Source organism: Pyricularia oryzae, chromosome 5, assembly GCF_000002495.2.
Source record: "Pyricularia oryzae 70-15 chromosome 5, whole genome shotgun sequence".
Lineage (NCBI taxonomy): Eukaryota > Fungi > Ascomycota > Sordariomycetes > Magnaporthales > Pyriculariaceae > Pyricularia > Pyricularia oryzae.
Genome location: NC_017852.1, coordinates 1894233 through 1919962, shown reverse-complemented (window position 1 = coordinate 1919962; position 25730 = coordinate 1894233). Strand labels below are relative to the sequence as shown.

Genomic DNA, 25730 nt, shown 5'->3' with positions numbered 1-25730 from the left:
CAAGTTGGAAATATCATTGTCATAACTGGGATATTTAGAGGACCCATCTTGAATTATAGAGGATAACGGAGCACAATTACGCACTGGCGCATCATTTGGATGGACGCGAGGATCATGTTTCTTTGGGCATTCCATTCTGGACTATGTGGTTCTCGATCTATAGTAAAGACAGCATGGGCTAGCCAACCGCCGGATTGTGCATCACATTTCGTTATTGTAACAGGGTCATTTGGCGCAACAATAACCTTTGACTCTTCCTTTAGACCATTAGACACATGCTCTACAATAGTCTATGTATGTCCCATCCTATATCCTCGTTATCTCAACCCTTGCACGTTCATATACACTATGTCCCACGACTCCATGTGGTGTTCCCTCCTGTGGAACCTTGGGAGGATACAAAGTCATGCGCGCATATGTTCCTGGACCACGCCTCTTGGATAAATATCCAGAATTGATTATGAGCACGCTTTCCACAACCTGTTATTCATAGTCATAACCCGTTAGCAACTCATTCAGAAATCTCAACATATCAATATAAGTTCATCAACTTACCCGAGCAAACGGAGGCATTGCACTAGGCAGCACTAGCACATCAGGGCGCACATTGACCATTTCTCCCAGCTTGAGGTAGCTCACGTCCAGCACTGAGCCCAGTGCCAATTCTTCAGCGGTGCCTGTCTTTGGGAGTTTTGACCTGTCCATGGGAGGGAACAGAGGGAAATAATGGCGTTGCTCGATAACGTTCCTCGCCAGACGTGACAGCCTGTCCATCCCGTCGGGAGCCTTACCACCCGCTAGCACGCCGCCCTGGAGCTGATAGAGCACGTCCTGTGATGATATACCGACCAAGGTCTCATTGATGGAGAAGGTCATTGGATTGCCCACAATTTTAGCTGCCTTGGGAAGACCGAGGTCCTTCCTTGGGAAGGCGTCTTGGGGCCACGAAACGTGCTTGTCTATAGCATCTCGCACAGAGGGTATGAGAAGAATTGTTACTTGGGGGTTGGAAGCCGCAAGTTGGTTGAGGGCTGGCGATATCATGTACTTGAAAAGCGTTGCCATGGTGGCTTGGTCAGGGTCGATGTTCGCATCTTCTGGAAGATCAAAGTCACCAGCTGCTATCAGCGGATGATCAATGTCAATAAAAGGCCCTGTAAGCACCAGGGCATCGGCATATGTGTCGGCGGCCTGGTTGCAAATAGTATGAAGTGGCTCAAAGTCGAGGTTGTCGTCTGCTGAATATGGCCCCGAGGCGAACATGACATTTAGGGGCATCGGGTCACTATCTGAGTCCATGGCATCAGGGCCGCCTTGTAACCTTTGTCGATGCGCCTCCAAGGCTTCTGGTGTTGATGCTGCATTGGGTAGCAGCGGGATCTGAAGAACCTCGGATACGTTGAACTCGTGTCCTGAGGCGTTGGTACCCCTGAGAGCCACTATTTGGCCGGGGAAGAACTGGTATCCGGGGAGTTTCTGCAGGTTCAAGGGGGCTCTAAGCCCGCCTCCACTTCGTCGTGATGTCTCCAAAACCAGCGAGGCGGCGTTGAGCCTGCCTTCTGACGTGTCCGAAGCTATGCGTCCCACGCATATAATTTCTGATGTGCTCTGATTTGCTGCACTGCCAAAAGCAGATTCATCCAGGTTGTGGTGCTGCATGACAAAATTTGTAAATTCTTCTATTCGGTCATCCAAGATCTCGGAAGCTTCGGAGAGCTTCATGGCCATAGGCCGGTATCCGAGCTTCTTGAGGTCCGAAGCTGCGGTGAGCTTGATGCGCGACTCGCTAAAGGGGGCGATCGGAGGTTCGGCAGCAGGTAGTTGGTTATTGAGTACTTCGATTATCTCGCCCGGGTTGGCTCTGTCATTGAACGAGCTTGGACTTTATAGAATGTTGCTGTGTGTTAGTTTTTGGCCAGACAACAGCATATCTCTCCACCTTGAGAAGAATGAACTCACGTCAAGGCACCGAGTGAGTCCAGCTGACGCTCTAGTGTTGATGGAGAGCTGGCAGGGTGTTCTGATTTTACTCTTGACATGGAAGGTGTCTCCATGTTCTTTCTCCTGGCCGAGCCCGACTTGTTCAACTTACTCGTCCCGGGGGTGCTTGGAACAAGCCCGTCCAGCCTGTTGAAGGGGGGTCAGTATGCATGCCAGAATCAAAACTCAAGCTGTCGGATTCCAAGCTACACACATGCCAAACACGTCGCCTCCTGCCCCCTTTCCACCGGCTCGAGGAGTAGCACCCATACGCTTCTCGGTCTTAACGTGGGCGGCTTGTGATCGGTTGTTGCGCTCCAAGGCGTCTTGCAAATCCTGCTTGAACCCGCGGATGGTGTCGTACTTGGGGCGCATCTCATCCATGTCCATCTTGATGCAGTAAGACTCCCATTTGAAGAAGAGGTCCTGCGGGGACAGTAGGTGCAGTCGCATTATGGACTGGAGCTCGCCCATGACGTCGACCTCAAGGGGTTTGCCACCGGGTGCGAAGCGCTCATTAAGCTCCTCCACGATTGGGTCAGCCATTGTGTTGCAAAGGTATATCGTTGCGCGTGCTTGCAGTTGAGAGCCTCGTATTTCGGTCGCAAAGTTCTGTTTGCAGTTTTAAGCCCCGCGCAGTACCGCCGCAGTAGGCAGCTTGATTGCGTGGAGGTTGGTGAGCGCTGTGTTGATATGAGAAAAGTCGCGACTGCAAACGCGTCAGGAGTCAAGAGCGTGTTAATTGAAATTGATTGTAGTGGGGCAATCTTGCACAGACTTTCCCCGATTTCGTTGGCAGTTGACAATCGGCAGGACCCTTGTTGTTCACCCTTGTCTTTAACATGGAATCCTGGCCTGGACTACATTAGAGAGTTTGTTCTATAATTATCTGACCTCCTTTTGTTATTTTCTTCCAACCGTCCGTATCCGTAACGGATTCACCTTTCTTCATTAGCTTCAAATCTTGCTATCGTACCTCTTCATTCACGGAATTTCGCTTGTCAGGACCTGTTAAAAACCATGACAACCGCTACATCTAACGGATCCGCCCAGGACAAGGCGGCGGTGGGCATTCTGAAAACGCCGATTTCTGCTCCCCTCGAAGGATGTACACCTCCCGCGAAGGACCCTCTGACCAAGGAGCAAGAAATCAAGTACGATTGGCTCTTGGAGCAAGTCAAGAAATGGACTGAAGTTCCTTCAACCAAGGGCAAAGGCGGTCCTCTCACGGATGCTGAGCGCATGTGGTTGACCCGAGAGTGCTTGCTGCGGTATCTCCGCGCAACAAAGTGGGTTGAGAAGGATGCGGAAAAGCGCCTTAGGGAGACATTGACGTGGCGGAGGGATTTTGACGTTGCCGACCTGACTTGGGATCACATTTCGCCCGAGCAAGAGACAGGCAAGCAGGTAATTCTTGGCTTCGACAAGGAGGGGAGGGTGTGCCATTACCTCTGCCCCGGCCGGCAAAACACGCAACCGTCTCACCGCCAAGTTGAGCATCTGGTCTTTATGCTTGAAAGAGTCCTGGATCTTCTCCCTGCGCAGCGTGAGAAGTTGGTGCTGCTCATCAACTTCAAACAGGGCAAGAACCGCTCCTACACGGCCCCGGGCATTGGACAAGCCCGCGAAGTCCTCAACATCCTGCAAACGCACTACCCGGAGAGACTTGGACGCGCCCTCATTGTGAATGGTAAGCTATCGCTGACAAAGACAGCATATTTCATTCTCCCTTGTCATTGAGCTGCTACTGATTTCCACCCTTACAGTCCCATGGGTTGTGCAGGGCTTCTTCAAGCTCATCACCCCATTCATCGACCCTCTGACCCGTGACAAGCTCAAGTTCAATGAGGACATGAGCAACTACGTCCCCAAGGAGCAACTTTGGACAGAGATCAGCGGCGGTGCACTTGAGTTTGAATATGATCACTCCACTTATTGGCCTGCTCTTCGCAAGATGTGCGAAGAGCGTCAGGTTGAGAAGGAGAAGAGATGGACAGCCGGTGGCAAGCAGATTGGAGAGCTTGAGGACTACCTCGGAGGGAAAGCGAGCCAAGGCATTACGCCACCTGTTGCTGCAACTACCGAAGTCGCTGCCACTGCCACTGCCACCTCTACTGCACCCGTTGCCGCACCCGCCGCAACCGCTGCTGCATCCGAGGTTGCTCCTATCGCGGTTGCCCAAGAGAGCGCTGCACCAGAGAAGCCGGCAGTCGAAGGAGCCAAGAAGGAGGAGTCTGGTGCGGTATCAGAGAAGCAAGGTGACAAGGTTGAGGATTTGAAGGTAGACGAGCTGAAGGTCGCCGAATAGGCAATGGGGGCAGTAGACAGGAGATAAATGGCAGAGCAAGGCCAGATGGGGCCGATTCATGAGAGGTCTAGGGCCAAGCAGGTTCTGGATCGAAGAGAAGGAAGCAAGGGGACAATAGAGCAACAGTCCCCCGCGATGCGCACCAGACATCATAATTTAGTCAAGACACACTTTAATGTTATTTGTTCAATGATCACTCCCCGAATGCAGTAAATCAGAGATGCGAATAAGAAAAATAAACAAAGGACATTGTCTGACCATATCGGTCTCCAAATAATGTCTGTCCAAGGTAAATGAGTTCATGCTTGATGAGGGAAAGTTTGGGAAGTGGGTTGAATTTCTTTTGAGGGTGCCACGCTGGGTTCGACTGCCCCACCCACTATAGAGAACCCACTATAGAGAGCACTATTACTGTACCTCCATACAGCTCAACTTTCACTGTTGTCTGTTGTAGCTCTTCTGGCAATCGCGTGTCCAAATACACCACAGAACCTGGTCCACCGTCAAAGCCCTGGTCAATTTAGGATTGCGATACCAATTCCATCTTTGAAATCTCAATTCAAACTCCGCGCCCGTCGACACTCAATTCGTCCGCCATGGCCAGCATACCCTCTGGCAAGCCGGTCGGCAAAGACTCAGGCTTGCGATACCCGGCGAACGGCAAGACAATATACCACAGGCCACTGAATCGGAGCAGGACGGGCGAGCTCAGCCAGGCGGCCTTTGCTTACCTCTTTTCCGAGATGGTGACGTACGCGCAACGGCGGGTGACTGGCATCCAAGATCTAGAGAAAAGGTGCGCATAGAACAGCACACACCGTCATCGCACTATACTCTTGCTAACCCCCTGCCGCTCTTCCCCCAGGCTCAACGTCCAAGGCCACCCGATCGGCGTCAAGCTCCTCGACCTCCTCCTGCACCGAGAGCCGGCCAAGTCGCAACAGCGGCCGCTCAACATCATTGCTCTCCTCCACTTCATCAAGATCAACGTGTGGACGCACCTTTTTGGTCGGCAGGCCGACCGCCTCGAGAAGAGCAGCGACTCGACCAAGCCAGACGAGTATATGATCATCGACAACGAGCCGCTCGTCAATGCCTACGTCAGCGTGCCGCGCGAGATGTCGCAGCTCAACTGCGCCGCCTTTGCCGCCGGCGTCATCGAGGGCGTCTGCGACGGCGCCGCCTTTCCCGCCAGGGTCACCGCCCACACCATGGGCAAGCCCGACGAGGGCGAGATGTGGCCCGGCAAGACCGTGTTCCTCGTCAAGTTCGCGCCCGAGGTCGTCGAACGCGAGGCGTACCTCCCAAAGACTTAGTTGAGGGTGTTGGGGATTTGGCGGGCTTTTACTGGATGTCTTTAATGGGTTCTTGCGTTGGCTTTGCGGATGGTCCTCTTGTTGTTTCTTAAGGCATGGCATGGCGTTTTTTTGGATCAGGTCTCAACGATAGAGTTACATTACGGGATGTTTTTTCTCTTTGCTCATCCAGTCGCAATTTTGAGGGGCGTATGACACGATATTGGTCATATTGTACCGCAGAATATGATGGCACGGCCACTGGGATTTGCTAAGCCTGTCGAGCTAGGGTATCATGTTGTTTTTCCCATAATATCAAAACCGAAACTCCTCCCGATCAACCTGTCCTGTGTGCCTACTGATGTAAAACTCCCACCCCCACGTAAACACTCACCGTACCACCAGTTACCAGCGTCCCAATCCAAGTCCAGATTCCCCTACCACCAGTCCCCCATGCGCAACATCCCGCCTGATCTTTCACCGCGGCAAACCCTGCTGCCGCAACGCAAGCTTCTTGGCCGCCCTCCTCGCGCCACCCGGTCCCGTCCCCGTGGCAGTACCACCGCCGCCGTTGTTGTTGTTGCTCCCGCTCGCACCAGCCGGCCCGCGCGTCATGAGCTCCGACAGGCCCAGGTCCCTCCAGGCAGGCTCCTTTGTCTTTTGCGTGGCCTTTGTGATGCCGAACGCGGCGTGCTGGTCCGGGACTACGTCGTCCTCGTCCTCGGGGTTGATGGGCTGGTGGTGCGGCGGCACAAATATGTCGTCGGCCGGGAGCTTGTCCTTGCAAAAGTCCTCAAACAGGTCCGCGTCGCGCGCCTGCCGCATGTGGACGTGCGTGTAGCAGCCGTCCTTGTTTTGTGACTGGTGGTGGGTGAGGTTAGCTTTTGCTGCCTGATTTTTTGGGGGGGATGCGAGGGCCCTCAGATGTGTGAAGAGTCATGTTGATGTTCTGGGTAGATTGGCGGGGTAGACACCTTACCATGATTTACACGTTATTGGATTTAAAGTGGTGTTGGTGTTGATGTTCTAACGCGCCAGGAATACTGTGAAATCGGAGTTGGATCTGTATCCAAGCCAGGGTTAGGGGCTTTGCACGGTATTGATGTGTAGACCAGTATTGGCAGATACTTCAAGTCGACACATCAGTCAGGCAACCACAACTATTGCAAAGGGAAAAAGGCAAGACAAAAGATAAGAAGGAACAATCAATCGTCGGGGCCTTTCGAAAGATCTAGAGCCACTTAGAAGTCTTGTCTCATTGATTTACAAGTTAGGAAAGCCTGTATTGTGCCACGATGTTACAAATGGTATCTGGCTACTGGATTGCTATATTAGCCCTCGCGTGGAAAAGGGGATTGGTTACAACGGATTCACTAGCGCTAATTTAGTGCATGAAAGAGTCGATTAATACTGGATCAGGTGTGAACGAAGACAACTGCATCGACAACTAAAACTTTCAGGGAATCAAATAAACGAGTAAATGCTCATGAAATATTCCAAGTATGCCAAAGCCCTGTGCTTCAGCTCCCACACACCCTTTTTTTTCTCGACGAGCGCACAACACCAAAGCACACGCAACGCGCACCGCAACAGTACTGTGCCCTCATGAGACGACATATAATATCTTATGACAGCAAAGGAAAAATAGACTAGATAGCAAAATGCTAAATCATGATACGCTGGGGGGTAATGTGGGGGAAATGTAGGACAAACGGGGAAATGGATATAGAGATGGTGGAATTTATAGGCCGGAAGTGTTTCTCAACCATTGATATCATAGGAAAGGATCGAGTATGTGTGTGAGCCCCTCCTTCATGGGAAGGGCCGTAAAAAGAAATTTGTTCCGCCGCTGGCGCAAGTGGGACAAGAAAAGAATACAAAAAGTTGTCAATAATAGGGGATATTTTCCACCTCCCAATCCGACAAAGACTCCAACTCCTGTATATTGCCCTCCCCACAAGAATAATACAACGGTCGGGATAACCAAGACCGTGTTGCAGACACTTTTCCAAGAATCAACACCAGTGCATGTTACACTTGGTATTATCTGGGGCAGTATGTCTGTCGTGAAGCCAAAAGACGCTGGTGTGACAATGCCAACTTAGGAGGGCACTAAAAGAAAAAGAGAGAGTTTTCAACAGGATTAGATCCACTCGTTGCCCTTGCCGGACCTTGGAAGTGTGCTCTGGCTGGCGGTCGAGGGCTTGCGTGGCGGCGGGCCTCTTTTGCTATCGCTCCTCTTGCTGGCCGTGCTCCTCTGGCTCGCGCTTCGCTGTGTCGATTGGCTATTGAATCTCGAGATCGGCGGCGAGGTGAAGCCGACACCACGAGGGCTGACCATCTTGGGTAAGGACCCAGCCGGGCTGTAGACCGTGGGGCTTAGGGTCTCGAGCGGCGTGGCCTCAGTCTTGCGCAGTGACTCGACCGTGCTTATGGCAGGCACCATCGCCTTGGCCGGTAGCAGGATATCAGTCGGCTCGGTGGGCTTGGTGTTGTCTAGGGAGACTTCGTCGACGTCGTCATCGTCGGCCGTTATGGTGATGGCTTGAGCCAAGGGGCTCGGTTTTGGCATGTGCCTTGGCTGCTGCGGAGCCAGACCCTGCTGCTGCGTCGGCCTGCTTGGTTCCCCGGTCTGGTCAACCATGATGACCGCGGTGCACGAATCCCTGCCTGGCCCTTGCCCTCTAATGTCCTCCACATTGGAAAGTCGCAGTCCAAGTTGCACAGTGAGGTGCGAAGCGATGGACGAGTCTCGCCTGTGGCGACTATGTAAGTTCTTCATCGATGGCGGCGGTTTCAATGCCGAGAAGTCGAAGCGGTGGGGCTTGACCGCGGTAGAGTTGGTGTTGGTAACGGGTGCATTAGGCGAGTAAGTAGTCGCAGGGAGCAGGGGCGCGTTGTTTGATCTCGTGGATAGAGGTCGCATCGCCGAGAAAATAGAGGACGCCTTGAAGCGTCGTGATGTTCGCGTAGCATACGATGGTTCGGGCGGTTTCGGGAAGTCATCGTTCGAGGGCATCGGGCTCGCGTATGTCTGATTAGAGCGCATATTTCCCGCCTCTTCGTCCTTGGAATAGTGGCTTATGATGCTCGCATCACTATCCATACGGCGCAGTCCATTGGGCGATGTAATGCCAGAGTCGTCCTGTTCATCATCGGATCCCCGAACCTGGATCGAGTTCTTGAACCTCTCGCGTCCAGTGTCCTCCTTTTCGCTCAATTTGGAGCCAATAGCGGACAAGGTGTTGGATCTGAGGAACAAGTAGAGACCTCCAGTCATAAGACCTGAAACCTCTGTAACAACCGAAGCGACCATAGAAAGCGTAAGCGGTAGGCCAGAAAAGCTAGTAGAACGCTGATCCTCAAAGGCCAGCTGCTGGAAGAAAGGGATAACGAGAGCCTGAAGACAGGTTAGCATACGACCCCAGTCCCGCCCCGAGTAAAAGTCACTTACGTTGGAGATGACGGCGAGGGCCAGGTAGAAGACCATCCTAGATGCACCCATCCGCTCAGTGGTATCGATACCCGAGTTTCGGCTCAGTCGCATAAAGGTAGTCACGGTGGCACCGAAAAGGATGATCGTGATAATCAACAGCACAACGAAAATACCCAGCGAGTAGCGAGCCACAAACCAAAACAAAGACGCAAAGCAGAAATCGGGCGACTTGGCGACAAGGGCTACGACGAAGGCACCCAGCGTCGAAAGACCGATGAGAATCAAGCACAACCTCACAGCCCACGGCCCTCGCTTCGCGAATGGTTGGCTTCTGATGCCGCGGAATGTGACCTCCAGTGCAAAGACTAACTGGATGATGGGCACAAGAAGCAAAGCTATCATGAGCTGTTAGTGAATTGTCAGACTGGAAAGCGTCTCGAGACTAATCTACACTTACCGGGTAGCATAGACTGGGCGATCTGAGTGCATCCTGCCGTGAAGATATTCTCGAGGCCACTAGATTGAGCCACAGCGAATATGATGCCTTGGATCATAATTCCCAAGGACAGAAAGAGAGGGTAGACATCTGCGCCGGCCACGAAGTTGAGTCCATCGCGTCTATAAACCACAGCGTCAGCATGCCGTCGACATCCATCTGGCTGTGGTAGCTGTCGCAGCCTACCTGATCGAGTAACCCTTCGTCCTCCTCTCTCGCGAGTAGCTCTCCCATAGAATACCCAACACCGTAGCAAAGGCCGCAATCGTGTTAAAGGCGGCCAGGGTTATCGTCGAGGTTCGTATCGATTTGGCGGAAGCGAATCGGAGTTCCTGGATCAACATTTGAGTGTTCTGCCTACTTTTCGTAGCGTTGCTGAACAAGCTCGTCCTGTTTGTCCTAACGAAGTCATCGGCCACCTGCCTGGCCAAAAGCCAGGCAGCGCCAGACTTGTCCATTTTATAGATTCCCTCGCCGTGGGAGGACGACATGCGGCGAGGGTTGTCACAAAAAGTCGAATAACAGTTTAGGAAAAAAGTATACGTTAGAAAAGAACGTAAAGGCAAACGGCGTCAAGCCAGCCGCGGGATTCGGTCGGAAAGGCCAGCTTCGTGGTCGTTCGTTCGTTCGTCAAGTCATCTGGTCAAACCGGCCTGCCCGCAGAAAAGAAGGATCCACGATACCGCCCGGCGATGTGGGATGGGGAAGAGAAGAGGGAAAAGGATGAAAACGGTGGTAGGCGCAGCGCAGACAAAGTGGCGAAAGCAAGTGTAAGAGGCGAGGGATCTCGAGGGTGGAGATTGGATGCCCAGGACAGCCCAGTGGTCCTTCAACGGGGTGCACGAGCCGGCAGGTCCATGGACCCAGTGACAGAAGAGAATGCCAATCTTTGACGGGCGGGCGACCCGCCAGGGGTCTGATGTCCACGAACAGTTCTGAGGGTGTATAGCGATACCATGTAGAGTGCGCAGGGGGGGGGGCTTGGCGAATGCTTCCAAAGAAAGCACACAGCAGGACTCGACAAGGTCAAAGACTGGTACAAGAACCCTTGTCGTCCAATCCCGTTCCAGGGTCGGTACGTATATAGGTACAGAAAGCAAAGCGACTGGGTTGATTGAGGAAAAGAAAAACGGGATGATCCCCACATGTCCGGCGCTCGACCGGATCAAATCCTGTACTGGTTAATAACAGGTTCCTGACGACGAGTCGTTCCTGAACATAGACAACAGACCATCATCCATGAAAGTGGTAGGTTCTTTCTTCTAGGCAGCCGACAGTTTAATTTGTTGATGATGTTATTCTTCTCCGCCTTGTGCATCCCATTGTCTAAACTAGACTTGAGCTAGACTTTGAGTGGCTAGGGGTGAATACACCAGTCGGAATCAACTGCCGCCCTCCATCTCCCATAACCATCTTGGGGATACGACGTCACGCAGGCAAGAGATATTGCGACTGTGTGGATGAATGTTCGAACACCAACCTGAAGCCGCCGTACAGTAGATTTGGTCGATTTACCAAGAACGCATGTTTGTAACGACACGAAGTAGCATCGATGTGGCCGAAGCAGTAACACGAGCTCCTCAGGTCGTCTGGGAAAAGAAGCTGAAGGGACAAACATTGTGTCGCGTATTGGCGGTACCCAGTCGTGCCCTCACCTCAACCGTCAGGCCAAGTGGGATTGTGGACATGGAAAGGCTTCGAGCCGGCGTCAGGGCAGTCAGGCATAATGGTGGCGGTGGGGATCTTGATGCATTTTTGTAACGCGCCTGGGTTTCGCGGCAGGGACGGACCCCTGTCAAAAGGGGGTTGAGGTTCTGTTTGGCAGCGGGCGCCGGCCGACTTTTTTGAGCCCCAATGCTTCGCTAAACCTAATGTGGATTAGTGCCCTCTGGGGAGCCCTGCTGGTTTTGCACAATTCCTACCGTAAAAGAGATTCAGTTGAACATGAATCCCTGTCAAAAAGAGCTGACCCCTTGTCGCACATCAAACTTTTCTTTTCCTCCGTCATGCCCGCCATCACACCCCTGGTCTCAGCTGGCCTTGACTCGATTAAGGACCGACCACAGGCAAGCGAACGGCCAGCAGGGCCGCAGGCTAACTTTTTGTAATTGCTTCCCAAGAAAGAAAAAGCATGTTGGCGAAGGACTTAGGACGATCTGCGCCGGCCAGAAGCAATCGGCACCGTGCTGTCACGTCGGGAGCCCGCCCTCGTTACCAAAACTGTTCGCTGTTGACGTTTGATAAGCGCACGTCGACACTAGATCGCTTGAGATTTAGCGGCATCGATCAACACCTACCTACCTACCTTACCTAAGTACCTAGGTACCTAGGTGTCTTACGTACTTACTATCCCTCGCCAACTCGTCTGCAAAAGCCGCCGAGTAAGCGAGCAATGACGCATCAAATGACACGGATTGACTGTAATGGCCTATCGTAACCGCAAGGCAGTCGGAAATACTGCGTACATGCGCGCTCGCACAGCTTGCTTCTGTATCTTCCCTGGCCAATTTGTCCCAGGCATCATCAACCCTGGCCACCAACATATTATCCTTTCAGTATATACCGAGAATAGCAAAGCTGTTTGTTCCAAACATGAATTCCAAAGATACGATGCACATCAATCACACTTCTCCAGGCAAAATCCCAGAGACAGGCCTAGAACAAAGAGGAGGAGAAAAAAAAGTTTCCTGTGCTAAGCCTCGGTTCTGCTAACTCTACCCCATAGAATAGGCTACTCGCTCGCTTATTACCTGCTCTCTGCACAGGAGATCAACCCGATTGGGGGATTTACACCTTTGAGGTGTCGTTTGTATCAGGGTTGTCGCTCTTTTTTTCTAGGTCAACCCTGGCCCGCCCGGGTCTAGTACAAAGTATCTCCCCTGCCTGGGAGCTCGTTACCATGCCGCTTTTGGAAAGGTTTCAGGAAACGCCCATATCCCGGATTCCTCGACAACCGTGATACGGCAGACGTTCTACCACATGCCTACGGTACCGACTATCTACGTAAGCTGGGTAAGCTGGCAGGCTGGTCAAGGCTGTTTGCTTCTTTTTCGACTTGAGCAAACCACCCCAGAAGCTTCTCCGCCTCCCACAAGCCAGAAGATCTTGGCGGGGGGTGGGTGCTTGGGCTTGGCATGACCGACCAACCCTTTTTGGGGCATCCAGAAGAAATTGTCTTAACCCTGAGACTCTTCTCGCCACTACACCATAGCCAGAAGCAATTAGTCTCGGCACAGCTACTTGACATTTCATGTGAATATAGTGGTTGTCTTGCTTGTCTCCGCGGTAATAAGCAATATCATGGAATCGCTTACTTCTCCCAGGCACTTTCCGTGGCGGCGGCATGGAAGACCCTCGTCAACGGTTAGTGTGTCGCCTTGCCTCGCCCTCCCCAACCCTTGCATGGCTGCCCTTGTGCTGCCCCGCGTGAACTCATGGATCGTTCATGCCTGCTTCATCTCTTCCCTTGGTCAGTCCGATCTTCAACCTCTCAAATGGCCTTTTGCTCTGATGTAAAGACCAGAAATAGTACGGAATGACTTGGCTTGATAAAGCATGCATGCAATATCACTATCGATTAATGAACACTCCAGTATGAAAAATCAAGGGCAAGGTCCAAACGCTTGACGGCATGTACATGCACATGATCACCAATACTTCCGGTGCTAGTCAGATGTGGGATTGGTGCCGCCGGCAATCGTCTTCGGGCCTGATTGCAAGCACTGTGGTCTTTACCCAAGGCGAGGGATCAATGGTTTCTGCACTGCCATCCGTTTCGGGGGCACTGCATACATCATCTCATACCCGCAGAGTAGCAATATATTCGCAATCTTCGGGTACCTGACTCCAAGCCACTCTGGTAAATGAAAATTAGATAGTGCATGCAGATTCGTGGGATGACAGCAGACCGGCGATAATAACTACTCAAATAAAAAAGCCACAAGGCAGGCAACCCGCAATCAAGGTGAAACAGCCGGCTGATGCCGAGTATGGAAACATGATTAAGGAGCTACGGCAAGCCTGGGCTTCAACGCTCACGTGATGCAAAGGAGTTGCAAAAGAAGAAGCAATAGAGCAAAAAAGAAATATCACAAACCTCCTGTCACCCCCGCCTTGGCCGGCGCCCCTTTTAAAGCAAAAGCTTGGCTGGCATTCAGTTCTCTCAGGAGTCAGGACTCAAGTTTGGATGGAGTGAAGCGGGGAGAAGAGAAAAGATGAACTTTCTCTTTGTGGCGCAAGCCAACTTTTGTCCATTCGCGCCCACCACTTTGTTTGTTTTCAGTTGCGAGGAAAGTGGAAACGGGCCTGCTATGCTTGCAAAAGGCTTTTTTTTTTTTCCTTCAAATTTCGAGTTCGTCTCCTCCCGAGCTTCATATAGATTGCCTATTTTTCGTCTCGAGAAACAAGCAAAGCTTGTCGCCACATGGGAGGAGAAAAAATGAATAATAACCGAAAGTTTGTTAAGCCGCGGTTAATCAAAACTTTTGATTGAAAATTAGATGATCCGCGTCCAAAAGGCCCATTTGCAATTATTATCTGGTATGCGAGTAAAGCAGGGGTGACGATGGGGGGAAAAGGAGGCAGAAAAAAAGGAGACCGTCAAGCCATGTCGCTGTGCCACATATCTGGCGCAGTGCCGAGTCGCGCGTTGGCTTGTTGGCCTCCTTGAGGGCTTGCTCTTGAAAAGAATTCCTCAGTTACGTGTCACGACACCCAAGCCAACGACACAAAAGAGGGGATTGACCGCGACTGATGCAAAAGGCCGAGTAAGGAATAGTCGCGCGTCGCCCACCCGCTTCAGGTATATGGATGGATGAGTAGGATTTCTTAATATGCGCGACATTCTTTTTCTGCCGCAAAGCGTCCGAATGACAAATACAAGTTGAAAAGTTGCTGGGTTGCTTTCTGACTATTTTCCATAACCCTCAGGTATGCGCTAGTAAGAGGAAGAAACTGCAGCACAAAAAAAAAAAAACCCCGCACAAGCAAGCTCCCTCCTCGGCTGTTGTCCTGAAAGAGGGTATGTGGCGCTCAACTTGGCTTGGCGAAAATCCAGTCTCAGACTCCCATGTCGGACACAAAACAGATTTTGTTTGTATTACTTATGATTCCGGCGGACAGCTCCCACATCAAATCTAGATGAGGCAAGAACCAGTCGTGGTCGAGTCCCTCAAACTCGTCTTCCTCCTCACTTCTGCTTCTTCTTGATCTGTCCAGCCGCAGCCCGAACTGAAAATGCGTCGAAGATGTCTTTGCTGCCGACGTAGATAGAGTAGATCGGGATAAACACCCAGAGCCTATCAGAGTGCAGTTATTAGTACGTAAAGCCTGCTAGTGGCATGACTTTCCCTGGATATGGGGGACGTTTCACTAACATGTTGAAGAAGACGAGGTAAAACCAGAGATCTGAACATTGATAGATAGGTTAGTTTTAACTTGAATGCGCAGTTGGTAGCAAGCAGAGTGAAAGGCTGCCTCCAGGATTGCAGCAGAGTGCTTTCAATGGAATCCTACAGATAAAGTTACTGGTGTCGAGGTTGACGTTGGCGGTCAGCCACTCCGGGCAGAAGGTCATAAATCCTAAAAACACCATGTCAGCACTTCAATCTTTTGTAAAAATGCACAGGTATGCTTGATGACATCAGTATACTTCTGTTGAGCAATGTGCGACTTACCTCCATAAATCTCTGCAGTCGCTAACATTATCATGGTGATGTTGTAGCGGGGATTCTTCTTAGCAATATCGTAGCACACCCAGACTGCCATGGGGCCGACCACGAAAACGGTAAGAAGTTCAAGGCTGATGACGGTCTAGTGCATGCGCGGGAAGATCCGTACGGTTAGTCCAAATCCCTAATATCTGTCGATTTGTGAACCGTTGAGCTGGTGGGCGCATACCAAGTCAGCCCCAGCCCAGCGCTTGTCCGCCTTGGCGTAAACCATCCACAAGTTCGCCCAAAACCCATCGCCAGCCTGAGCACCATAGATCCGGCCTGAGGTTCCGAGGAAGTGCTCCGGGGTGGGGTGAAACTTGGCCAGCTGCTTGACGGTAAGGTCGGACACCGGCAGCCAGCTGAAAAAGCAGTGGTAGAGAAAGCTACCTTCGAGCGCGAAGTGAATCAACGCGTCGAACATGTGCCAGATGAACAAGAAACGAAGTGATCCAGGCGTTGTCGGTGAAAGCGCCTTGAGAGAAGTGCCATAAGCGATCGAAACTATCACGAGCACAGACGCAAGGCTTTGCAGAGTGGTAGCGTCGAACAAATCAGGTGGTAGTCCACCAGCCGAGGTGACAGATTCCATCCTGTGACTTGAGTTGGCAGGCTGTGATGGATGATGTGTTGTAGACACAGAAGCCAGTCTGATAGAAGTTGCCGCGTTTACGTGACGGTTGAGAAGAAGTCAACGAAAAGTGAGAAGTAAAGAAAGCTTGTGGTTTGATATTGATCTGCTGCCGAACTTTAACACGCCGGTTCTTCCAGTTCCGCCTCTCCAACGGCGGGTCCGTGCATCACGGGAAATTTAGACTCCAGATCTGCAGGGGCCTGGCGGGCCTCGCTGCAGGTGGGGTTACATTTCGAAGTGTCAATTCGAACTCACCTCAATTAACCTAATTTACCTATAATATGATAGACTAATAATGCCAACGCGAATACGAGGGAACAATATCGCTTCGATTGGTCGGACTGATCTAAAGATCTGCTACAAGGTATGAAGCCAACAGTTATAACATGCAAAAATCCGGCACAATAACCTTTTTTTTTGCTCTCTTTTTTCACCACAGCCCGCTCCGCCCGGCTCCCGCAGGGCTACGCCGAGCCGGAGGTAAACTCTGGGTCCGTCATCCAACCCAAGCAATTATTGCCTCCGTACCGCCTATCTTGCCGTCGACACCCCCACAGTTGCAGCTATTGACGGTGTGATGTGCTACGAGTTGTCAAAGGGCTGGTTCCGCGAGACGCTGAACCCGTTCTTGAGCTCGATGGCAGCCATCTTGGCGCGCGCAAAGTCTGGGACACGCCGGCCCTCTCGCGCACGTAATCGCAAAACGATCGGGCGCCGCTGCGCAGGCGCTCGTTGTTTATCGTGACCCCGTTGCGGAAGCATGTCATTTTGTTCTCCTGGGGATTGGGCCAAACGGAGGGGGTCGATGTCGGCATCGGCTGTTGCGTAGTGGTGCTTGTCGTCGTGGTGCTCGTCGGCGGGAGTTCACAGAAAGCAACGTCGCCCCAGCTCGCCGTCGTCCAACATGCCTCCTTGCTTGTGCCGATGCTGGTGTCGTTGGGCGTAATGCGCGGGATGTCCTAGCCCGGGATATCCAACGGCATTTAGTCCTCCGGGCCGCCCCCCAGATACCGCCAATTGGGGCAATTAGCGATGAAATTATCGTAATAGCTCGGTTTGTCGGCCCAATTTTTGCAGAGCCAGTCCTTCAGACCATAATCCAGATCGCGATTGGGGTCAATGGCGGCGACGCGCGGGCGGAGCGCGGCTTTCCGCCAGGCCCCGGGTCCGATCGGCGGTGGATGCGTCAGGAATGCCTGGACCGGGGTGGCAGTCAAAATTTGGCCGTTCGGGCCTCTGTAGACGACGGCGGGCCAGGCGGTGGTGGTGGCGGGGACGTGTAGGTGGGATTTTGATGCGGCAGGGCGGCTCGCACGAGAACTCGGGCTGGTCCATTGCTCAGATGGCCGGGTCGAGCCAAATCAGGTCGTTGAACTGGGCGCCGTCGCTGGCCACGTCGGTCAGCGAGATTAGCGACCAAAAGGGGTGGGAGTCCACGTTGAGATTGTCCCGAGCCTGGATTCCTTTGCCGTCCATTACGGCCGTGTATTTGGCCCCGATGGTGACGAGGTGCTGGGTGCGGATGCTGGCGTGGTTATCTTGGAGAAGCACCAGGACCTTTTGGCACAACTGACCGCCAATGCAATCCTCCGAGGTATACTTTGAAACACACTCAACCGACCAGACACTGTAAAATTTGTTATTCCAACGTGCGTTCTCGAGTGAATGACAAGCAGAAATTACAAAATTCACATTAACTGGATGACTTCGAACGCCAACAAAAAAAAATCTCTTTCTCTCTTGCTTCCGCGATTTCATTCTTTATTAACATTCTCCAGCTTCCGTATCCTTGCCGCCGACCTCGCCAAAGCCCTTTCCATGGCCAAACGATTGCGCTCTTCCTCCTTGCCGCCGCCCACGTGGCCCGGGGTAGCTCCCGGCGGCCGCTCACGCGGCTTCTCATGCCATTTGGTCCACCCTTTGGCGTCATCAAACCCCAGGTCCGCGTTGAAAGGGGCCCGAACAACGGCCAAATTCGTTTCGGGCGGCCATGGTGCCGAATGTGACCGCAGTTTGCTTTGGACCTCTAAAATCCTGTCGCGCATCCCCGTCAGCCACGGATGCACGACCGGAACATATTCGTGAACCGTGAGGAAGGCGCCGCCTGTCTTCAACTCGAGCCTCGCGTCTTCGGCCCATGGCCGCTTTTCCCCGCAGCACTCCAACAAATACGTTTCACCGATTTGCCCAAGGGGTGTTCGCCTATGCGTTCCCTGCCGCTGCCCTAACGCGTTGTCGTCCCTGCCGTCCATGGTTTGTATCGGATGCAGGCTAAGTGGTGAAAGGTTCCATGTGCATTCTGGAAAGAAGAAGATTTCTATTTTTTTTTTCTTTTTTTTTCTTTTTTTCAGATCCGAAACTGCCAGGACAGATATGTAACATGCTCTATATTTTAACAACAATAATCCTCGCCACCATCCCCAATAATGTTTTCACCTCTCAAAAGTGCAAGGCTAATGTGTTAATAATCGATGGTCGATCATTGCAACTCCAAATACCGCTGTGACAATTAATAGGCCTGAACACCAACCAGCAACGCTTATTTATATACCACGTACCTACACCCTCCCAAGTTTACTGCCTTACGTATTATTAATCCCATGTCCCACTGTCTTTTCGCTCTCCGAAATCAATCAGGAACAAACCGAAATCTCCAAAGTAATTGCGTTATGTACCTAAATATTTTTTGCATGCTGTGCAGTTTAACATTTACCTAGTGTTACTAATTTAGTACCACATCCTACACTCCTTTTGTCCGGTATACACTCGCCAGAGCTATCCGGGGCAAAATGCCATTTATCCAGATTTTCTCGTTGATATGTAACTAAGATGGTTGTCTTTAATAGTCTTCGGCAACAAAACATCTGCCATTCAAGTACACAAAAAGGGACACGCTATTAAGCAGCAAGTCATGTTAGCCGCCACTGCTATTTTCCTCATTTAGTTTGCGCCCGCGCGATGCATGGTTGTGTGAGTGGGTAGGTAGGTAGCCATGTGTACGTGGAACGGCTGTTCTAATGGAACCTGTGCAAATGAGCGGATACAAGTGGCATATCGGTAGGGCGGCCATACCTCCTCCCTCCGCCTAAATTATCCAACGTGCCACATTCGTCCAACTGTTATGGGGCGAGGCTCTTGCTGCTGCAAAACAAATATAGCTTCATCGTGGCACTCGAGTCACTGGCACATCCATTTAACTATATACGAGCATGGCCTTACAAAAGTCACGTCCATCCACTGTGATTGTGCAAATGCGATTATTGAAGGTACCAAGCTGAAAGTTTGCATGTTATTATTACTTTAATGGGTATTGGCTTGACCTGAACTTGCTTAGACCGGGCAATAGTAGGTAATTTGTACCGAAGGTCAATTCTTGGCTAAATATGCCTGTCTTATTATATATGTACCGACCTTATCTACCGGTAGGTACCTAGGTAGCTTCCATGCTATGTAACTTGGGCATCCGGTACTTGCTGGCCACGCGGGTTGCCCCTTAGCCACATGTATTTTCCACTACCTTATGCTGTACACATTGATGTCGTCCTCCCCGAAGCCACGCGTCCTGCACGTCTGCTGGCACTCTACATCTTGATGAGTGCAACACATCGTAAGCCTCCATACGGAATTGGAATGCGACGGCAATAACAAACACGCACTCGTCCAATAGGGCAATAAGCTGAACAAGCTTTCGCCTCTGGTGGCAGGCAGATGCACCGCGCGGGACCTTGCTGCGGTGGTTAATGAAATCCCGCGAGGTTCAAAGCCAAGCCCCTATTGTGTGAAACTTCGTGGCTGGGATTTTCCAAGGCATTTAACGACCCTAGGACGATCTCCCGCATTTGACGTTTTCGATGCTCGGGGTATTGGCGGACGGCTGGTCTTTGTTCTTCCGGGGTAGCCTCAAGGGTCGCTCAAGGGTCACCAAAGGGTGCAGGTTATTGGCACGGAAAATGCCCACCTGAGCACCTGCGTGCAGCACCAACCACGTATGCATGTTGACAAGTACGCGATCGAGATTTGTGCTGTGGAGCGTCTACGACGTATGTGGTTTGCCATGGTAAAGCATGTGCAATGTTTGGGCTCCACGACAATCGCATTTCATTCGAAGTCTTGTGACGTATACGGTTGGTTCTCCGGTTCTCCTAGCACGGTAAACAACGCAGAGCCGAGGCAGACAAGGCAGAGCAGTCACGGAACCGCACGAGTAGCTTGTCTTGCTTGTCTACTGGTGTTTTGCAAGCGGATTTTGATTAGAGACACTTATGCAAGGGATCGCCGATTCCACGTTTTCTCAAAGCACCGCCTGACCTACCGTTCCCAAAATGGCGTGGACCTGATGTCTTATTCGTCAAACAAAAGACGGCGTTGCTGTGCTGCAATGTGCAGTGGCGCCTTTTGCCTAAGGTACCATTGATGAGGCTTTTGTTCCAGTTGGTCGGCAATGAAGTCGTGTCGTCATAAGGTTCAGAGCGGCTGTCCCCACTGAGGTGGGGTTTGAGGTGACATAGGTAGCTCGGCTGGGATTACTACGACTGTTAATATCGGTAGGTAGCTAAGGCGCGCAGCTATGTACCGGTAAAGTACCTAAAGCAATTGAAGGAAAAGTCAGCAAAAAAATACAAGACAAAAACATATGGAAGGTCTTGACGCAATCAACCCACAGTAAACCCCGAATTGACATCTTGTATCAAGTTTGATCGTCAAGATTGGCAATTACTACGCCACTCGTTCTCAACCGGTGTTGCGGTGGCTTCGGGAAGGTTGTTGACATCCACATCCACAGCTACGGTTGTGGAGCTACCTGCCCCTGATAGACAGGGCTGTAAGCTGCAGCTGCGTTGGCGCCAGTCGGGCGGGACTTGAGCCATTCCTGCAAGCAATCTGTTGTCTGAGCTCGCCTGCATATGTACATACTACGTACAAAGAATTGAGTCCAGACTCGGAATCAAAGTAACCAGGTACCGGGGGAGGCGCTTGACAGAAACTAAGGATCAAACGGCGGGAGCCCGTCTGAACTTCCAAAACCTAACTACGCAGCGGGAAGGTCTTCCCACATTCACCGCCAATTGCCTAGCGCCTCAATCTGGTCTTTCATGTCTGAATGTCAAAGGCCATGTCAAACGAAGCTCATCAGATCGCGATCGTTTGCATGTATTTTTTGAGAAGTGGGGGAGTTTCAAGTGGCTGATGTTCTTAGCAGCTTAGTAGCTCCATCCCAGCGCCGCGCGGGAATTGCCTTTGCGTGCCTGTGATGTCATTCGTTGTTTTGCTTGGATGAACGGTCCTCCAACCCAAACTACCTGACAGCCACAGTAACCAATGATGATGATTGAGGGGATTGAGATATGACCCCAATCAGGAAGAAAGGAGCGGCAGTCTGTGAGCAACCCCCACCAAAGGCGCCGAGCGGCCATTGCTCTCGTGACTGCTTGCCTTCCTTTCCAGTGGGACGGGCTGTAAATGCCAATATCCATGACGTCAGATCCAGGCGCTTCACATGCGTTCGCCATACCAAAGTGAGGCACCGACAAACGTACCTTCCTTTGATGGCAAACAACGGGCCAGGTAGAATACCTGGCGAGGCAAGAACCACAAGTAGAATCTGAGCAATCAGTCACGTTTTCCTGGATATTTAAACATCACCTCTCCCACCTTCAACCATCATCTTCTCTTCTCTCAATCATCCACCACAACAATCAACTTCCAACATCTACCACTACAAACAATCACAAACAATCACCAAGACTACTTGTCTTCTTCAAATCAATCAACATGGACACCGTCAAGAACGGTAAGCTTCACTTCCCTCTCAGTCACAGCTTTGGTGCATGGCTATCCATCCAATCCATCCTCACACATCCGCTGACATTCTTCTAGCCGCCAACTACGTCTCCGAGACCGTCCAGAGCGCCACCTCGGGTGCTTCCAAGGAGGCCAACAAGGAGGTCGCCAAGGACAACAACGCCAGCCTTGGAACTCGGTAAGCTGAGCCCTTCAATTTCATCTCAGAGCCACTGAACCTTTACTGACTTTGACGCCCCATAACAGTGCCGAGGCCGGCATTGACGCCCTCAAGGACAAGGGCAACGAGCACAAGCACGATGCTTCGGCCACCGCCAACAAGGAGGCTGCCAAGCACTAAGCAGTTCACCATGCATCCTCATCGCTTCCACGAATGGGACGCAGCTTTCTTCTCATGACAAATTCAGACGGCGTTTCGGACATTTGCGAGGCAGGGACATCATGAATAGGGTTTTTTAATTGGGATTTCACTTCGTCGACACAATACCCTTTAGGCAGATTACTTAGTCTAATTCATTCAGACGATTGATAACACTTTGGCGTTCCTACCTGTGATTTGAAACGACAATTTGAGCCGCATGTGAGCAATGAATTGTCTTCAACATATCAAATCCGACTTTGGCAGAAAGCTGGCAGACTTCCTTGGTTAGCGCAGCAAAACACAACACGTCGTTTGGCATTTCACATCGTCATCAGTGGGATGGGCAGGTTATTTCATACCTGGATTTGATCTTCGAGCTACCACAACGGTGAATTGTAACCGACCATGTCAAGCGCTTGTTCATATCAGGAACACCAATAAACTAGTGACTGGAATTATCCCAAAAAGACCTCCATAGATACATACTATCTTGTGTCTATCCTTCGTCGCTTATCACCGTGATCCCCATCTCTACCACCTCGAGATGTAGATCGCTTCCTCCGTTCCCTGCTGTAGTCTCTTCGATCACGCCTGGGCGATCTTGAAGTATGCCGATCTCTATCATAGTCTCGCCTGTCCTGCCGCCTTGGCGACCTCGATCTTGACCGAGTCCTGTAGCTCTTCCTGTCTCTATCCCTGCTGTCGTCACGGCGAGACTCCTGATATCTGTCCCTGCGACTGTCCTCCTTCCTTTCTCCTAAGGGAATTGCATTGGCGCCCTTAGCACCATCCGGGCCGTAGCCGCCGCCCCTGTCATTATCCGGTCTGAACCTTTCGTCGCCATCGAAGCGATCTCCCAGCCCTCTGCCATATCGATCCTTTCCTCCACTATCTCCCCAGCGCCCTGTATCTTCAGACCGGAGATCCTTGTACCTTGTAGCGCCCTTCTTGCCCAACTTGGTCATGTCACGCATCTGAAGCGCCTGTGGGAGCAGCTCCCGGTTTTTGACATCGTCCTGGAACCTTACGCCCGCGAGGTCTCTCTTGTTGAGGCCCTCTCTGGCTGCATCGTCGGCGAAGAAGGCGCCCTTGTGGAAGTACTTTTGCATATAACCCATCTTTCCCCGGTTGGCCTGCTCCTCGCGCTGCTTGGCGATCTTGGCTTCGTCCTCGGCTCGCCTCTCCTCCTCGGTCAGCGCCATCCTGCGTTCCTTCTCTTGCACCTCGCGTTCCCGCTCCTCGATCGCCTCCCGCTCGCGCTTGAGACGCTTGAGCTCGCGAACCTTCCACGCCGCGTACTCGGCCTCAGGGTCAATGTCGTCCGTGTCATCCACAAAATCGGATCCGGGCTCAGCATCCGAATCGTCCTCCCAGTGCTTCTGACCGGCCGCCTTGGCTGCGGCGTCCTTGCGGACCTGTTCTTCGATCGCGGCGTCTAGAGCCGCCTGACGGGCTGCCGCGTCTGCTTCCTCGTCGGGTTTGTCTCCACTCGCTGATGCATCCTGTGCAGCGTTGCGTTGTGATTTGGGAATGAACTTTGGTCGCATCATCAGCCTGCGCCGCGGCGCCTCGTCTTCGCTGCTGCTGCTGCTGCCGCTCTCATCGTCCGAATCTTCCTCCCCAGACTCCCCGCTGCCGCTCTCCTCGCTTTCTGTAACGAACCCGTCCTCCTTTGCCTTGCGCTCCGCCTCGGCACGGGCGCGGGCGGCTGCGTCTACCCCAGTCGAGGGCTTCACAGACGGCACCACTGACTTGCTGGCTGAGCCGGTGCTGATGATCTTCCCGGCACCGGTGGGCTTGCGCGCCGCAGCTGCAGGCTCTGGCACCTTCTTGGCTGCTTTCTCCCTCGGCTGCTCATCATCGCTGTCGGACTCGGACGATGATTCTGGCTGAGTGGGCTTGCCGGCGCGATACCGCGAGGGCTTCTGAGGATTCGCTGTGAACTTGGGCGGCATTGTCGCGGAGCCTAAGTGGCTAAAAAAGAACCGGGTGACGGTGGGAGCCTATTGTTCATTTACGGCAGGATTCGCGGCGGCGAGTGATGAGTTGCCGGAGTGTTTTTGCGCATCGAGGTGACGTTGGCGACGAGGCGCGGTACGCGATGTCATGTCTACAGGGACCCACACTACTTTGACTTTGTTTTCTTATCTTATCAGACGGATATACAGGCTAAGACATCCCTGTTTATCCGCCACCAACTTCGGCGTGCCGCGGCTGAGCCCAGACGCTAGTCCACGGTGTAGGAACGCTCCGCATATCCTAATTGTCTTGTCCATAATCCATCCATATAAAATGGTGTCAACGAGAACAGCAAAATATGTTGTATTATAGGTTACGAACTGAAGCAAAAGGATTATAGCTTGCGTCAGCCAGGAATCGAACCAGGGTCCTAAGCATTGTCTGTGACGGAACCACAGCCACATGAGTGGGAAGCTTAGATGCTAACCATTACACCACTGACGCTGCGGATGGGAGGAGTGAAAGTGCGGATGTAACGGACGGCTTACCTTGCTTGACCGGAGAGTTTGGTAACGATCTGGTGAGGGTTAGGGTTAGTGTTGGTGCGACCAATGGAAGTTGACTCCACCCCCCTGGCTTCATGGAGTTCTGCAACCATACCACAAGGGGGAGGATGGCGCAAGCCCAAACACAAAGAATGTTAGACTAGATAGTTCTAGGACTCTTACTTCTCTATGGCTATTGTTTTAAATTTTATTTACAAATCTTTTGGATCTTCATATTTGTAAGTCTGCAGGTACTGCAGGTGTTTGTGTTTATGCCGGTAAGGCTGGCAAATTGAAGAAACATCACAACACACAATCTCTACAACGGGTCGCTGTTCCATGTCTTGGCTATTTATAGTACCGGTCTAAATGTCTTGCGGGGCCATGCTATCTATCTTAGTTAGGGAACCATCATCTTGCTAAGTATTTGATATTAAAAACCTTTGTTGAATTGTTTAGCCATACCAACGAAGCTGTATCTCTATGCAAGTCAAAAAAAGGTTAACTTCGTTAACGTTAACACTCCTGCGTTCGTGAACCCTTTCGACGCAATGCATAAAGTCAACGATGGAGGGCAGCGGGCCGCGTTGCGAGCGCCAAGGTGCCACAGAATCCTGACAGTGGAGACCGACACGACCAGACCTGGCGACCATCAAATCCTACCAAAGACTCGCAGGAGCCACACTGCCCGGCCTCGGCGGCCCATATGACTGGTCGCTTTTGTGACCTCGCCCCCGAGTTGTGGGCCGTCGCACCCATACCAATCTCAGTTTGTCGTGGTTGTGTGGTAATTAGCAGTTTTCTGTACCCAGCGCCGATGGTCCCCCCAGCCCAGTTTCCGGGGCAGGCACATTGCCTCCCCGCTGACATGGAGGCCGGCTTCTCTCTTCTTTGTTGCAAAGTAGCTGGAGCAAAGCACCTAGAACTGCAGAAACGCCAAGTTGGTTTCGAGGTGGTGGACGACAGCAAATCTCTCCGGTATCAATCAACCCCATAGCAAATTCATTTTGTTGGACATTATCGCCGAGAATATCGAGGTTTTTTTTTTCTTTCTCTATACAACCCACCAGATGCATCCATAGCCCGCAAAGGGGCAGGCAGCCAAAAGCAGTTTTTTTCTGCGAAGGGTGCGTGCTGCAGTGTCCAGGTTGTACTAGCGCAGCCGCGAGTTTGACGGGCGCGCCGTCCGAGCCCGGTGCGTAG

General features: G+C 51.9%; 13 protein-coding genes and 1 non-coding gene across 14 annotated transcripts; 4 read left to right on the top strand and 10 right to left on the bottom strand.

Moving 5' to 3' along the window:
• Nucleotides 1-106: 106 nt before the first annotated feature.
• MGG_00706 (DNA polymerase subunit alpha B) lies at nt 107-2689 on the bottom strand. Its single transcript, XM_003718252.1, has 4 exons — nt 2195-2689; nt 1960-2127; nt 556-1882; nt 107-480 (listed from the first exon to the last, which is right to left on the bottom strand). Exons 1-4 carry the CDS (start codon nt 2524-2526, stop codon nt 307-309), a joined length of 2001 nt encoding a protein of 666 aa, XP_003718300.1. The 5' UTR covers nt 2527-2689; the 3' UTR covers nt 107-306.
• A 98-nt stretch (nt 2690-2787) lies between these two features.
• Nucleotides 2788-4491, top strand: MGG_00707 (CRAL/TRIO domain-containing protein). The gene is made up of 2 exons (XM_003718251.1): nt 2788-3670; nt 3747-4491. Exons 1-2 carry the CDS (start codon nt 3001-3003, stop codon nt 4286-4288), a joined length of 1212 nt encoding a protein of 403 aa, XP_003718299.1. The 5' UTR covers nt 2788-3000; the 3' UTR covers nt 4289-4491.
• A 240-nt stretch (nt 4492-4731) lies between these two features.
• Nucleotides 4732-5920, top strand: MGG_00708 (trafficking protein particle complex subunit 5). The gene is made up of 2 exons (XM_003718250.1): nt 4732-5084; nt 5154-5920. Exons 1-2 carry the CDS (start codon nt 4885-4887, stop codon nt 5602-5604), a joined length of 651 nt encoding a protein of 216 aa, XP_003718298.1. The 5' UTR covers nt 4732-4884; the 3' UTR covers nt 5605-5920.
• MGG_00709 (Apc13 domain-containing protein) lies at nt 5748-6606 on the bottom strand. Its single transcript, XM_003718249.1, has 2 exons — nt 6563-6606; nt 5748-6444 (listed from the first exon to the last, which is right to left on the bottom strand). Exons 1-2 carry the CDS (start codon nt 6563-6565, stop codon nt 6061-6063), a joined length of 387 nt encoding a protein of 128 aa, XP_003718297.1. The 5' UTR covers nt 6566-6606; the 3' UTR covers nt 5748-6060.
• Nucleotides 6607-7726: 1120 nt separating this feature from the next.
• MGG_00710 (uncharacterized protein) lies at nt 7727-10006 on the bottom strand (the record flags this gene model as incomplete). Its single annotated transcript, XM_003718248.1, has 4 exons — nt 7727-8983; nt 9038-9414; nt 9477-9637; nt 9702-10006. 4 exons carry the CDS (start codon nt 10004-10006, stop codon nt 7727-7729), a joined length of 2100 nt encoding a protein of 699 aa, XP_003718296.1.
• A 1165-nt stretch (nt 10007-11171) lies between these two features.
• Nucleotides 11172-12058, bottom strand: MGG_17391 (uncharacterized protein; the record flags this gene model as incomplete). The annotated part of the gene is made up of 2 exons (XM_003718247.1): nt 11172-11383; nt 11863-12058. 2 exons carry the CDS (start codon nt 12056-12058, stop codon nt 11172-11174), a joined length of 408 nt encoding a protein of 135 aa, XP_003718295.1.
• Nucleotides 12059-14313: 2255 nt separating this feature from the next.
• Nucleotides 14314-15992, bottom strand: MGG_00712 (uncharacterized protein). The gene is made up of 5 exons (XM_003718246.1): nt 15414-15992; nt 15191-15326; nt 15030-15095; nt 14891-14921; nt 14314-14812 (listed from the first exon to the last, which is right to left on the bottom strand). The coding sequence occupies exons 1-5, from the start codon at nt 15816-15818 to the stop codon at nt 14704-14706; spliced, it is 747 nt and encodes a 248-aa protein (XP_003718294.1). The 5' UTR covers nt 15819-15992; the 3' UTR covers nt 14314-14703.
• Nucleotides 15993-16200: 208 nt separating this feature from the next.
• MGG_17390 (uncharacterized protein) lies at nt 16201-17143 on the top strand (the record flags this gene model as incomplete). The annotated part of the gene is made up of 2 exons (XM_003718245.1): nt 16201-16432; nt 16505-17143. Exons 1-2 carry the CDS (start codon nt 16247-16249, stop codon nt 17141-17143), a joined length of 825 nt encoding a protein of 274 aa, XP_003718293.1. The 5' UTR covers nt 16201-16246.
• Nucleotides 17144-17198: 55 nt separating this feature from the next.
• On the bottom strand, nt 17199-18112 carry MGG_00714 (uncharacterized protein; the record flags this gene model as incomplete). The annotated part of the gene is made up of 2 exons (XM_003718244.1): nt 17199-17487; nt 17661-18112. 2 exons carry the CDS (start codon nt 18110-18112, stop codon nt 17199-17201), a joined length of 741 nt encoding a protein of 246 aa, XP_003718292.1.
• A 1016-nt stretch (nt 18113-19128) lies between these two features.
• On the bottom strand, nt 19129-20627 carry MGG_17389 (uncharacterized protein). The gene is made up of 3 exons (XM_003718243.1): nt 20522-20627; nt 20173-20444; nt 19129-20082 (listed from the first exon to the last, which is right to left on the bottom strand). Exon 3 carries the CDS (start codon nt 19852-19854, stop codon nt 19681-19683), a length of 174 nt encoding a protein of 57 aa, XP_003718291.1. The 5' UTR covers nt 19855-20082; nt 20173-20444; nt 20522-20627; the 3' UTR covers nt 19129-19680.
• A 798-nt stretch (nt 20628-21425) lies between these two features.
• Nucleotides 21426-22196, top strand: MGG_00715 (glucose-repressible protein). Its single transcript, XM_003718242.1, has 3 exons — nt 21426-21651; nt 21738-21840; nt 21909-22196. The coding sequence occupies exons 1-3, from the start codon at nt 21633-21635 to the stop codon at nt 22000-22002; spliced, it is 216 nt and encodes a 71-aa protein (XP_003718290.1). The 5' UTR covers nt 21426-21632; the 3' UTR covers nt 22003-22196.
• A 163-nt stretch (nt 22197-22359) lies between these two features.
• MGG_00716 (microfibril-associated protein) lies at nt 22360-24099 on the bottom strand. The gene has a single exon (XM_003718241.1). The coding sequence runs from the start codon at nt 23976-23978 to the stop codon at nt 22509-22511; it is 1470 nt and encodes a 489-aa protein (XP_003718289.1). The 5' UTR covers nt 23979-24099; the 3' UTR covers nt 22360-22508.
• A 285-nt stretch (nt 24100-24384) lies between these two features.
• On the bottom strand, nt 24385-24486 carry MGG_20235. Its single transcript has one exon. It is a non-coding gene; the product is annotated as a tRNA-Gly (tRNA).
• Nucleotides 24487-25088: 602 nt separating this feature from the next.
• On the bottom strand, nt 25089-25397 carry MGG_17388 (uncharacterized protein; the record flags this gene model as incomplete). The annotated part of the gene is made up of 1 exon (XM_003718240.1): nt 25089-25397. One exon carries the CDS (start codon nt 25395-25397, stop codon nt 25089-25091), a length of 309 nt encoding a protein of 102 aa, XP_003718288.1.
• Nucleotides 25398-25730: the final 333 nt, after the last annotated feature.

What these genes read in the sequence shown, in the direction of transcription:
- MGG_00716 (XM_003718241.1), bottom strand. Translation starts at nt 23,978, where the DNA reads ATGCCGCCCAAGTTCACAGCGAATCCTCAGAAGCCCTCGCGGTATCGC.
- MGG_00708 (XM_003718250.1), top strand. Translation starts at nt 4,885, where the DNA reads ATGGCCAGCATACCCTCTGGCAAGCCGGTCGGCAAAGACTCAGGCTTG. An exon ending in ATCCAAGATCTAGAGAAAAG is followed by an intron (nt 5,085 to 5,153) that starts GTGCGCATAGAA and finishes CTCTTCCCCCAG; the next exon opens with GCTCAACGTCCAAGGCCACC.
- MGG_00706 (XM_003718252.1), bottom strand. Translation starts at nt 2,526, where the DNA reads ATGGCTGACCCAATCGTGGAGGAGCTTAATGAGCGCTTCGCACCCGGT. An exon ending in GACTCACTCGGTGCCTTGAC is followed by an intron (nt 1,883 to 1,959) that starts GTGAGTTCATTC and finishes CATTCTATAAAG; the next exon opens with TCCAAGCTCGTTCAATGACA. An exon ending in CAATGCCTCCGTTTGCTCGG is followed by an intron (nt 481 to 555) that starts GTAAGTTGATGA and finishes TATGAATAACAG; the next exon opens with GTTGTGGAAAGCGTGCTCAT.
- MGG_00715 (XM_003718242.1), top strand. An exon ending in AACGCCAGCCTTGGAACTCG is followed by an intron (nt 21,841 to 21,908) that starts GTAAGCTGAGCC and finishes GCCCCATAACAG; the next exon opens with TGCCGAGGCCGGCATTGACG.
- MGG_00712 (XM_003718246.1), bottom strand. Translation starts at nt 15,818, where the DNA reads ATGGAATCTGTCACCTCGGCTGGTGGACTACCACCTGATTTGTTCGAC. An exon ending in GCTGGGCTGGGGCTGACTTG is followed by an intron (nt 15,327 to 15,413) that starts GTATGCGCCCAC and finishes CGCATGCACTAG; the next exon opens with ACCGTCATCAGCCTTGAACT. An exon ending in CGACACCAGTAACTTTATCT is followed by an intron (nt 14,922 to 15,029) that starts GTAGGATTCCAT and finishes ATCAATGTTCAG; the next exon opens with ATCTCTGGTTTTACCTCGTC.
- MGG_17389 (XM_003718243.1), bottom strand. Translation starts at nt 19,854, where the DNA reads ATGCATACGTGGTTGGTGCTGCACGCAGGTGCTCAGGTGGGCATTTTC.
- MGG_00707 (XM_003718251.1), top strand. Translation starts at nt 3,001, where the DNA reads ATGACAACCGCTACATCTAACGGATCCGCCCAGGACAAGGCGGCGGTG. An exon ending in ACGCGCCCTCATTGTGAATG is followed by an intron (nt 3,671 to 3,746) that starts GTAAGCTATCGC and finishes CCACCCTTACAG; the next exon opens with TCCCATGGGTTGTGCAGGGC.